At 46.0% G+C, this 11916-nt stretch overlaps 1 protein-coding gene and 1 long non-coding RNA gene across 9 annotated transcripts; one reads left to right on the forward strand and one right to left on the reverse strand.

The window, feature by feature from the left end:
- Nucleotides 1–2420: 2420 nt before the first annotated feature.
- Nucleotides 2421–8716, reverse strand: LOC308072933. The gene is made up of 3 exons (XR_013931849.1): nt 8620–8716; nt 7188–8281; nt 2421–6306 (listed from the first exon to the last, which is right to left on the reverse strand). It is a non-coding gene; the product is annotated as an uncharacterized lncRNA (long non-coding RNA).
- A 109-nt stretch (nt 8717–8825) lies between these two features.
- GPR160 (G protein-coupled receptor 160) lies at nt 8826–11818 on the forward strand. Of its 8 annotated transcripts, none has more exons than XM_080410531.1 (2): nt 8826–9034; nt 9524–11818. In XM_080410531.1, exon 2 carries the CDS (start codon nt 10403–10405, stop codon nt 11420–11422), a length of 1020 nt encoding a protein of 339 aa, XP_080266657.1. In that variant the 5' UTR covers nt 8826–9034; nt 9524–10402; the 3' UTR covers nt 11423–11818. The 8 variants fall into 8 exon arrangements, with proteins under 8 accessions (XP_080266657.1, XP_080266658.1, XP_080266661.1 ...); XM_080410532.1 differs by having other exon boundaries at nt 9536–11818; XM_080410535.1 differs by having other exon boundaries at nt 10018–11818.
- The last annotated feature ends 98 nt before the right edge of the window (nt 11819–11916 follow it).

Genomic DNA, 11916 nt, shown 5'->3' on the forward strand with positions numbered 1-11916 from the left:
GTCTGCACTGAACAACTCCAAATCTTCTGAGAAAGTAGCGTGAAGAAAGAGATCTTGGAGCTGTTCAGGGGTGAAGGAGAGGACTGCATGGCCCATCACTGTAATTTGCATTTCCTACAAATAATCCCCAAGTACTTGTGACTTACTTTGGAATGAGATAATGAGAGAAGTGATTACAATATGCCAGTAATAGTAGAATTGTGAGTGGGCTGTCCTGACAAACACTTCCAGTCCAAAGGGAGACAAGCACACAGGTATTTGGCCACATTTGGCTCTTTATCAGAACACCTTTACATAAGATATTTCAAAGTTGTTCTTACCGATTTTGACTTTTAACTACCAGAGACTAGGGTGACCTTATGGGAACCAGCATATACATATATATTCAGTGGAAAGTTATTTAACAACTCTATGAAAATATCCTTCCTGCAATAAAATTTCACAGTGGTCTCACTGATATTTTTCCCAGTGTTTTATATACCCAATATAACTATCTGATTATTTTCTTAGCAAGAAAATATGATTATTCCTAACTTTTTTTGGAATTAAATAATTACTGGTAAAACATGAATGAGTATTTAACGCAGATCGGTATTTAGCAGAGATGTTACACCCAAGTATGCTCTGCTCTGGCATGGATACGATAACCTCAGCTCACTTGTGGTGTTCTGGGATCCTTAAACAAAGGCAGCTCTTTCTCTAGCAAGAAATAATTAAAAATTACTCTTTGACAAACTTCCATATTTCTTTATCTGTAGAAACATTAACAGCACCGGTGGGGTTCTTGTGACTATTAGCAATTTTCAAATAGCAAAAGTACCTTCGTAGCAGTGTCATGGGGGGAGCATTTGCTTTCACCTGCTGTATATCATATAGCAGATTTTTCTGGGGATTTTTAAATACATTCATTTTATAGGAGATATTTTTTTTACTCATTTAAGCCTGTTTCAGTTTCTGTTTGAAATAATACCGGATGGTGTTCACAGAGTGTCATACAGCATAAAGGGCAGATAAAGAAAAATTGAGGAGGCTCCTCAATCAACTTTTAAATTACACTTTAACCAGGACTTGCCCTCCTTGTGTTAGATCAGGAGAAGGGCTGGCAGAAGCACCTGCCTTATGCAAACATCAGATATAGACAATGTAAACATTAACTGAGGAAATGTGGAAAATAGACCTGCCTGGCGTAGCCCCTCATTTTCCTTCCTACAACCACCTGCAGTTCTCTCTGTGGCACTTGGCTGCAAGAGCCTTGCAGAGCTGCTCTCCCGCTCCTCTGAGCATATAGTTCCTTTCTAACAGGGTCACAAGGACAGCAAAGTAATATTCAAACCTCACAGTTGGCACCTAAAGCACCGGGCAACAAAGAAACATCCTCTTCCAGCTGCAGTTGTTTTACTGGCAGCCGTTGGAAGTCCCTGTCAGAATCCCTCTTGGATTTGTTAGCAGATTCATTTCAAGAGAGCCCAGTTTACAGAGTAAACCCTTCCCGTCTTCCTGCTGCTGTGTCCTGCCCTTGCCCTCCCTCATGCAGTTGCTGAGCTGCTTACCCTGTGCTATCCCTGTGCCACAGATTACATACTCCAGCCGCAAACCTAAGCAATTTCCAAAAAAAGCCCCAAAACCAACCAAAACCAAAAAAAACCCTCAAGCCACCTAAAAACCGCCTGGAGGAAAAATACCACAGTGGAAAAGTTAAGTATCAGTAACTACTCTTCTCCCTGGAAATGCCACAGTGAGGACAGAAAACCGGCTTCCCCATCGCTGGGTGTTCCAGAGTCTGAATGAGCTCTTGGTCCCTGTGGGCCTGACTGTGGATCATAGAATAACAGAATCAATTAGATTGGAAAAGACCTTTGAGATTATCAAGTCCAACTGTTAACCCAGGACCACCAAGCCCTTGACTTACTGATGAAGGGGGAGCTGAGTCCTTTTAACTTCCAGATTCACTTCCCTCTTTTACTCCTCCTCCTCCTCAGGTTAGTGCCTGAAGAGAGAAGGAGAGCAGGGCCATCTCGAGCTGAAAACACCAGTAGGACGGGCTCAAAAATCCTGGCTGTGAAATAAAGCAAAGCAAAGCAGAGCAGGCAGAGGATGCTACGAGCTAGCGGTATCCCTGGCGTGGCTTTATCCATGCCAGGCCAAACGAGGAATGCCAAAGCCAGCCACCAACTCCTGCATGAGGCACGCTGCAGCACACAGTTTTAGATCAGCTTTTCGGATGAGAAAGTTTTATACATATAGATCCTATACATACTACTATGAGTTCTAGAAAGCTTGTATTTGACTTATTTCCTTGTATTTGAGTCTAAATTCTGCATGGAGTTGCACTGGGATAAATGCAGAGTAGATTCACACATTGGTAACATCACAAGAACAAGGCAGGAGACAGACTCTGTGGGTAATCCCTCCGCAGACGCGTCCCAGCAGGGGATCCTGAGGGACTGCTGTCCCCAGGTCCCCAGGCTGCACCTCCCGCCCATCGGCCTCGCTGTTCACCTCCTCCCTGTTGTGGGAAGGGAGGGCTGTATCACTTACTGCTGGGCTGACATTTCATCCAACTACTTCTCATACATTTTTAAAACCAAACCTAGAAACGTTGGAATCATCCAAGTTTGAACAAAATTCTTGGTTAGACTTTCTGGTAAAAATAGCATTTCTCAAACATTTTCCAATATGCAGTTCCTTAGTGGTTTTAACATAAGACCTACTGTTCAGCATTTAGAATGGAGATTATTGCTAGGGTTACCTTTTCTTTCAAATTAGCCAACTCTTGTTAGGAACTACAGCCTGTTCTGTGAAAGTCTCCACCTACTTGCCAACACAGCTATGCGACAGATGCGTTGACTTTTAAATACAGAAGATACAGGTCAGTTCTGTTAGGGACCTTAAGAGAAAGAGTGGTGATGGTTAACTATATTGAGTGAGGCTGACCCCCAGCTCACTCCAGAGGATTCCTCAGGCTACCTGGGCATTTTATCTAATGAAAAAGGTTGACTGATTTGAGTCTTAACCTCTCTGATTAATCCCCCTCTGTAAAGTCAGAATAACACAGTAGATCTTTACCTGCTTTACCACTATGCTGTAAGGGTATGTAAGCTGATGTTTGCAAAACACTTAGATGTAAGACGCGGGACACTCACTTCTAACAAACTTTTGTAAGTCACAGGCACTTAACTGCTGAGCATGATTTATTATTGATTCTAATCAAATACTTCAAAGGGAGTTGGAGGAGAGTGGTATGAAACGGTCCCAGGCTCTGCTGCACACCGACACGGCACTGCAGCTTTTTCACTTAGAGCAGAAGGACGAAACAATCCTATCAGTGTAAGTGAACTGAGACTGAAGCAGCTGCTGAATGTTTTCAATAGACTTCCTGGTAATGGCTGGTACAATTTTATTAAGGCTTTTCATTTTATTTAATAAAACATCAGATGATTTTATTTGTAATACAGCAACAGGTGCAGGAAAACAAAAGGAACATTTACTTTTTGTGTCCACAAAGAGTCCATTACTTACTGGCTGACACAGCAGGCACTCGTTTTGCCATGCATTTTTGTGGTTTGTATTTTTTTTTTTAATGTGAAAATAATGATCACTCAGAAACATACTTGGTTTATAATAAAAGACTTTTGAGAGAGGAATTAGTTTAGAGTTAGTAACAGCTTTAGGCAAATGGTTTCAGTGCAAGTTAAAGTAAAGAGAGCGCTATCTACTCAGTAAACACAGATCATGCTTTAGATATAGATCAAAGCATACTCTACAGGTGGTAACCACCATTAATCCTCATCATGTAAAACATAAACCAAACACAGAAAAGGCTAAGCTTATGATCCCATAAAGTACTCCGTAGCCTGGATCCAGTAAAGGATATCAGTGCTTATGAGGCCCTCTGGCAGTTTACCTTTACTAGTCAGTAAATGAAACGCAGAGAAGAGTCCCGGGTGACTCTCACTAGCCTTAACAGTAAATTCTTATTTTCTCTTTCTGGCATATGAATCTTCCACTAATAATTAAGAAAAGCTGTTTGTTGGGAATAAGAAGATGTAGTTTTGAATTCTTCAGAGTGAGGGTGGGACTGAAATTACACTTCACTGCTTTTTAGCTTCCTTTTAAATAGAAGTGCCACTATAGAATTTGTTTAAAATTGACATCTACCAGGAGGTAGCAATATTCTAAAAGGTTACAGAAGATTACTCACTCTGTGTTGCTCACAAACAACAAAACAATGACAGTAGCATCACCCCTTGCACCCCAGGTTGGCTTCAGTCTTAACAATTTTACTTTCTTGTCACAGTGACCAGTGAGCCATGTATCAGATCTTATAAATTACTGGTTCATACAACACAGTTTTCAGAGCCTTGCTCTTCCCATCTTTCTTCTAGTTCCCTGAAAAATTCTTTGTGTCAAAGACAAGCCAATAGAAAAATAAAAAATAAAAATACCCCTGCATCATCATCATCATGAGCACCAGGAAAGGTTACACCTTGTACGGTGAAAGCATGCTGCAGTTACACAAATCAAGGAAACGCTGCTACAAGGCTGACATCAACTACATGCTGCATGTACTAGATTTTCGTTGAACAAGCAGCGTTAGAGTTCTGTAACAAGATGCCTTCGAATTAAAATTACAATGGAAATAGTTTTTTCTCAACAAGAACTTCCTATGAACAAACCTGTTACTTTTAAGATGAGCACCTCAAATGAGGCAAATCAAGATCTAAATGCACATAATCTGTGCTTTTAAAAGATTCCTGAAACGTAAATGGAAACATCTTGTAAATGGGACACTGGTCAAGTATTTTATTGAAAATTTAAAATCTTCGTAAACACCATACTGTTTTTTTCTGAGACATGCAGCCTTTCAGGAACAGCAACTGCACAACTGCTTGCTCATCAGCCATTGCAAAACTCCAGTTGCTGATCCCATGCTGACAAGGCATAAAATCTAATAGGGCATTAAACATGCTCAGCCAGGCAACACCCAGTTAAAGGTATACCCAGACAAAAGGGAAGGATACAGGCGAGGCTGTGTCAGATTGGCACTCGTCTCTACATACAAATACATTCCAGAGACAATGTTCTGCGCTCGCCGCAGCCCACTGCCAGCTCTGCTCACGGCTGTTATGTCCATTTGTCTCCAAACTGAGCCATGCCCAGCTCCTGGCTGCTCAGGATATTGATTTCTCATAACAATTTTTCCAGGAGGTTACCTTGCAGCGTATAGCTTTCCCCACACATGACATCAAACTGCATAAATACGCATTTGATCTCCCTGTCTTGCTCCCACGTGGCTTGAGGTGCCCAAAATGTCAAGGTAAGATTTCTTGAAATACACAGAGGTGGGGTTTAAACTTATTCCTTCTGCTCAACTGAATGAAGGGGCAGATTACAACTAGCTTTTGAAGCACAACACGTCCCAAGCAGGAAAAACTGGGGAAAAGTAAAAGATTCTGTTCTAACTACACACAAAGCACCCCCTAGAATCCTTCAAGTAATGGTAAAGAAGTTGCATTTGCTATCTACACCTACCCCTGTCTGAAGGGAACTGTCTGAAGGCCCTAAATCAGGCAGCACTGAGGATGAAGCAGAAGGAACATGCAGAAACTCTCCTACTCCCCACTGGTCTTTGTAAGTGACTTCAAAAGCCGCAGTGAACCGTGGGGCCGCGGTGCTGAGCTTCATCACAGAAGGGAGAAGGTAGAGACCAATCCCCACTCTATGAGGACACAAACTTTGTTCAGTCACTCTGTTTCTTTCAGAAACTGAACAAATTAGATTTGAAGTTAGAGTTGAAGTACTTGTTCCTTTCCCCTTTGTCTTAAAGTCCTACCCTTACAATTAACAGAACCCAAAATATGAGCCACCAGCAGCAGGACACAGTCTTGAAAGCAGAAGGAAGCACCTATGCAAATATCTTCTGACTACAGGGGACACAGAAGGACAACCTCATCATCTGAAGAAAACACAAACAGCTTTTGCAAGAGGTTTGATGTATCATTACATGCACCCTTCTCCTGGACGAGGCGGTCTCCTGTCTTATTTTCACATTCAGCTGCCTGCATGCAAATATAAATTAATTCCTTAAACCTTTCTATTGCTGCACATGAATATAAATGCAGCCTCTTTAATCAAGCAGGATGGGCTCGAGCCATTATTAACAGGGTATGGTATTTGTCAAGTACCTGCAAGTTTTCCTGCGAAGCTGCAAGCGGAGTTGATGCTAAAGAAGTCCTGCCCTTATCCCATACTCGATGTAAGCAGCTTCTAGCACAGCAGGGCATCCCATCTTGCAGTATCATTTCTCTGACAAACAGGAAGATGAGATGTGGCAATCAGAAGCAGAAAAGAATCACCTGAGAGCAATCAGTAAGTAGTAAGCAAACTTTCAAACAACTGCCACAGAGGGCCTTGGTGGAGGGAAAGGGAAGCCAAGTGTCTCAGCATTAACTCAGGATGTAACTTGGGCGGCACAGTGCTCCTACGGGCCATGCTGAGGAGCCTGCTCGGAAGGCTCGCTGAGCATGGAGCTGACGTACTGTGCTGCATACTCTGGAAGCCACATGCTCATCAGGATTTTTATCTGCAGAAAAAAATGTCTGAACTGTCCCCATCCCCTCCTGGTTGTTCATTTCTACCAACCAGGTATCTCCCCACATAGGCCAGTACAGTAGTTTCTGCAGTCGTAAAGACAGACGTGATCAGAAACAAAAACATCAGAAAGATACCATAAAAACAATTCATTAGCTACCACTGGGAAAATCACTTCTGTTGCTTTACTTGGGATTGGAACTAAGAAGAAAATTTGTGAGGTCATCACCACTCAGATACTTCTGAGTGGGTCCACACCATGGACTGGGTGCTCAGAATGTACAATACCCATCTCAGGTGTAAACATTTTCTCATTGCATTGCAACTTGTCTAACAGACCTAGTAAGTACTGTTTGGGTAAGAAAATATTGCCAGTGTGAATGCTGCCTCAGATTACTTTAAGCTCTCACATTTTTTCAGAATATAATACCGATCATCAACAAACCCAAAAATCTCCCAAAGGGTTTAGCTCTCCTCATTAGGTCCCAGAGTTCTGCCCAAGTTTCAGGCAATCTGATCTGCAGGAATTATCTAAAAGATTTCATTTATTCTTGCCAGTACCTAATTTTTGGGAAAGGAAGGATGTTAGACACTACCTTTTCCCAGATCATCTAGAGACTCACACTAGCAACTCCTGCTCAGTAAGCTGGTTCAGATGAGCATCCTGTGGAGGCAGAGGAGTGGCCGTCCTGGGCACAGGGCAGGTGCTGCAGCATGGAAGTCACAGGCTTCCAAGCCTCTCATTACATTTAATGCTGAATTACCAAAAACATAAAAGGGAAAAAATAAAGATGTCATAGTATTACAGCTACATTGTGTACATGCAGTGATCAGGAAACCACTGCCAATTAACTTAAGAAGCACCGTCCAGGTCCCTCAGCAAGCCATTCCTCCGGTGGGATGTGCAGCTGTCCTACACATGCCGGTAAATGGGAATTAAAACAACAAATGGAAAACTAAATTAGTACTTTGATCTGGAAGAGGTGAAGTACTGTTACCGTGAATCTTTAAATTTTATTAAGTAGATTGCTACAGGATGGCCAAGCTGAAAAGCCAACCCACTTATAAGGTTTTATATTTATTTCCAGGATTACCTGTTTTCATTCATCATTATTTTTAAACAAATAATGGGTATTTGCTAACCTCTCTCCTAAACTTTTTGTAATTATTGAGAATCTCTGAGGAAGAAGAATTGAGAGACCCACTTGTGAAAAATCTTTTTGCCAGGGTAGCGTTCACAGTTAATATTTATTTATAGCCCTTTAACTGTATCATTACCAGAATGCAGTTGCCAGTTAAATATTAAGTTCCCTTGTGGAAGAGACTAAATACACAGTATTGAGGGGTTTTTACAATCTTGTGTTGTATTTCAAAACCAGAAGCGTTCTACAAAACCATTACATGATGTTAAAAGTTTGAACTGTGTTGCAAATACACCACTAGCTGACTCCTGGAGTACTGATTCGATGGCTTAATCAAGGATAAAAGCAGAGCTATGCCGAAGAAGGTGAACTGTCTCATGTTTAGAGGCATGCTGCGTTCGGTACGGCAGTACGGAAGGGTAACGTCCATGTGGAAGCCTCAAAATCCAGGGAATTGTGTATTGACCGTGCCCCAAGGGAAGCCAGGCACTTCCCCACGGAGGGCTCCGTGGGCAGGGACAGGAGATCCGTGCTGAGAGCTCTTCCATCTGTCAGACCAGAAAAGAAACAGAAATTGAGTTTTTCCAGTTTTTCCGCTGGGTGTTTGCAGGGCCATCGCTGGGAGGGGACCGGCATCCCCGCTCCTGCCCCAACACCTCTGTGTGGCTGGGACCGGCGCGTGTTCCCCAGCGGGGCCGAGTCCCAGAGCCAGCGCGGGGGGCGAGCGCACGCCGGGGGGCACACACCGGCCTTCGCACGGCACGGCCGCACGCCCACCGCCGTGCCCGGCACCGGAGGCCACGGCCCCTGCCCCGAGAGCCGCGGCCCCTGCCGCCGAGCCGCCCTCAGCCCCCGCAGCCTTTCGCCCCCTGTGCCACACGGTTACCACAGAAAGCGGTCACCCGCCCCCTGTGTGCTGGCTTCGGTGGCCCCGGAGGGCCGCGCCGCCCGGCCCTCGCCGCTCCGGTGACCAGCGCCGCCCCCAGCGCTTTTCCTCAGGGCGGCCCCGGCAGGCAGGGCCGGCCGCAGCCCGCAGGCGGCGGGAGCCGAGCGGCCGGGTGCGTGCGGAGCGGTGCGGAGCGGTGCGGTGCGGAGCGGTGCGGGGCGGGCAGGCCCCACCCGACGGCGCGGCGAGCCCAGCCCAGCCCGTCCCTTCCCGCCCCACCCCGGCCGCTCCCCGTGCGATGCGCAGGGGCGGAGATGGCCGCCGCCTGAGGGGGCCGCCGCCTGGGGCGGGAGGCCGGGGCCGGTCCCCGCGGCACAGGCCGAGGAGGAGCGCGGAGGGGCGGCGGCAGCAGCAGGTGAGTTCCCGGGCGAGGAGGGGCCGGCCCGGGCGGGAGCCCGGCGCCGCGGCCGCTGCCGCCCCCTCAGAGCCGCCCCCGGGCCGGTGCGGAGGAGCCCGCGGGGCGGCCCGGGACCCGGCGGCGGCGCGGGCTGGGGGGGAGCGGGCGGCCACCCCCGTGCTCGGCCCCGGCCGCCGCCCCGAGGCAGCAGCGGCCCGACCTGCGGCGGGGCTCTCGCCCTGCGGCCCCAGCGCTCCTGCGGGGCTGGGTGACGGGCCGCCCCGTGCGAGCCGGCCGGGCCTGCAGGCTGCCCGTCCCGGCGCGCCCCCGGCAGCGTGCGGTGCCGGCCGCGGCGCGCAGCCCGGAGGCTGTTGTGCTGTAACAGGTTCTAGCAGGCGAAAGGTACGTGCGCGGGTGAAGGCGAAGCAGCGAGCCCGGGTGGGCCGGTGGCCGAGTTCCGTGGACACATCTCAGGGCGCGCTGCCAAGCGTTTCCAGTTGTTCCAAGCTGGTTTTTCAGGAGACGCCGACTCAAACGCTCGCTAGCCCCCGCAAGCTGGTAACAGCGCGGTGTGGGTGCCTGTTTAAGTACAAGTGAATCACTGTTACCAGAGCTCCTGAGAGGCGGTTCCGTTGTACGGCTGCCTTGGCTCCTCAGCTTTTCTCTGCTGAAGCATCCTGCTCCTTTAGGAAAGAGAGAAGAAAGCAGGTACATCTTCACCTAGTGTGACCCGCTGACACACATGAAGCCATCCCGTGTGCATTTTCCTCAGCAGTTAGCACGTGGAGAACAGTTCCTGTAAGGCTTCGGATTGCCTTGCTGTTCCAGGATTTTAGCACCGAAAAGGGATGAGTTGGGTTGATGCTTCTAATGCTTACAGGACGTTTCTGCAGTCTCAGTTCCATATAGGTTCTTTGAGCATAATGAACTGTGAGGCCAAAATGTGAAATCTTGTATGATTTCTGTCCTCTGTCGTTGTCTAATTTCTTCAAAATATGTAGGAGCTCTGAAACATCCCTCCCTCAGCCCAGCTGGACAGAAAGATGCCCATACTTTCTAAAGGAAAGGAACACAGTCAGCCTTTCCTTAGGAAGAAGTAACTTCAATATCTATGTTGACTTTTTAACTCTCGGGAATGTAGTTTGAAGAACATAAATTGTCAAGAAGTGCCTAAATCCTAATGATGTGTTGGTGAAGCTGTTTACTCTTGATTAAGGAGCCTGGAAAATTCAGGTGTAAATTGAGTACTTGCTATGATGGAGAATTAACTAATTGATAGAGGTACCCAGAAATAAATTGTTACAAACTTTTTTTTTTTTTCCTTCTTTTCAGATATGAAGCACTGTGCCCTGTGATACCTACTTTGCTGGTCCTCCCTATCAGAGGATGGCTGCCATACTCTGTGAAAATTGTTCTGGTCAGTACCACTACACCCAGGTCAACCAATCTTTTGAAATCAGCTGCATGTTGCTCCTGATTGTACTTGGGAAAGTGTTCCTTGATTTCTTCATGTTGCAAGTTAAGCAAAAAAATGTGAAAACTAGTTTTTTGGGATACTTTTGCATTTCACTAGCACTTCTTGATTTCGTACTGCTGATGAGTATATCTTTCATTTTCTGTTTTGAGGACTTTGCCCTCTGGGGTGTGCGCTTTACAAAGTACCACATTTGCCTGTTCACTCAGATAATTTCTCTTACTTACAGTATTTTGCATTACCCGGTGTATCTTGTGGCCGGTCTGGATTATTACATGACTGTAGCCCAAACCTCTCAATTTCCTAAAAGAGGTCAAAGATTACTTTATGTATTTGCTGTGGTTGTTATATGGATTTCAGGGTTCTTTTGTATTCTAAAAGTTCCCGCTATCTATGAAGAACTAGAAATTCAGAACCATTTTTCCCCTTATCAGTGCCCTCTCTATACCAGCATGCAGAGCTACTCAGTCTCATGTGCCACGGTGCTGCTGATAGCCATGGCTCTTCTGGCTTGTTGGAAGCAAGTTGTAACCATGCTGCTGTCTGTCAGGGTAGTTTCCTTTGCCGGTCAGCCTGTTCTGATGTTCCCCTGTGTGTCTAACAACAACGGCACTTGCTCTAAGTGGCAGCTCCTGACCAGACTCCTCATCTGTTTTCTTGGCACTTGGGCACCTTTAGTTCTTCTTCAAATTATCATTTTGTTTCTCGGTGCTCGGATTCCAGCCTACATGGAGATGAACGTCCCTTGGCTGTACTTCATCAACAGCTTTCTCATTGCAGTAGCATACTGGTGTCGATGTCACGATGTTGAACTGACAGAGGAGATGTGGTCTACAGATCCATTTGTCAGCTGGAAATTCTGCTTTATGCCATTTAACAATGAAAACACAGAGCCAGCCGATAGGCCTGGCACAGTAATTGTGATCTGTTAATGAGCTGCTGACTGAAAAGACTGCAAATAAGTCCTGTGCGACAGCAGTGTGTAGTTTGGCGTTCGGTGGCTGTGTCCTTACAGATGATCATCTGTAGGAATGGAAACATCTCCAGAGCTATAACCCTTGGAAAAAAGTCCAGCGTCCACCGGTATTGTAATGACTGTTGCACCAGAGCATGGGACATGGTCCACTTCCACACTGGTTTCCAGTGGGCAGAAAGCACCTGCCAGCTCAGAGCATTTAAGTTGAAAGTATGGGTTTACCAAAAGAGCACTACTTATATACGTTTTCAGTTAAACCCTATGTTTATGACTAGAATTTTACACTTCCTTTAAAGGGAACAATCTCAGGTTTTATAGTACAAAATGCAATAAAGTCTTCTTCAAAGCTGGAGCCCTTTTTATCAGTTATGCACACGTGTTCACAAACTGTCAAAAGTTCAAACAACTTGTGTGGTTTTATAAAGTGTATTTTCTTGTTAAAAGTGTGAC

The sequence above is a fragment of the Falco punctatus genome (genome assembly GCF_963210335.1).
Source record: "Falco punctatus genome assembly, chromosome: 13".
In the NCBI taxonomy this organism is placed as follows: Eukaryota; Metazoa; Chordata; class Aves; order Falconiformes; family Falconidae; genus Falco; species Falco punctatus.

Bases quoted from the DNA above. Each gene is read 5' to 3' on its own strand.
- GPR160 (XM_080410531.1), top strand. From the start codon at position 10,403: ATGGCTGCCATACTCTGTGAAAATTGTTCTGGTCAGTACCACTACACC.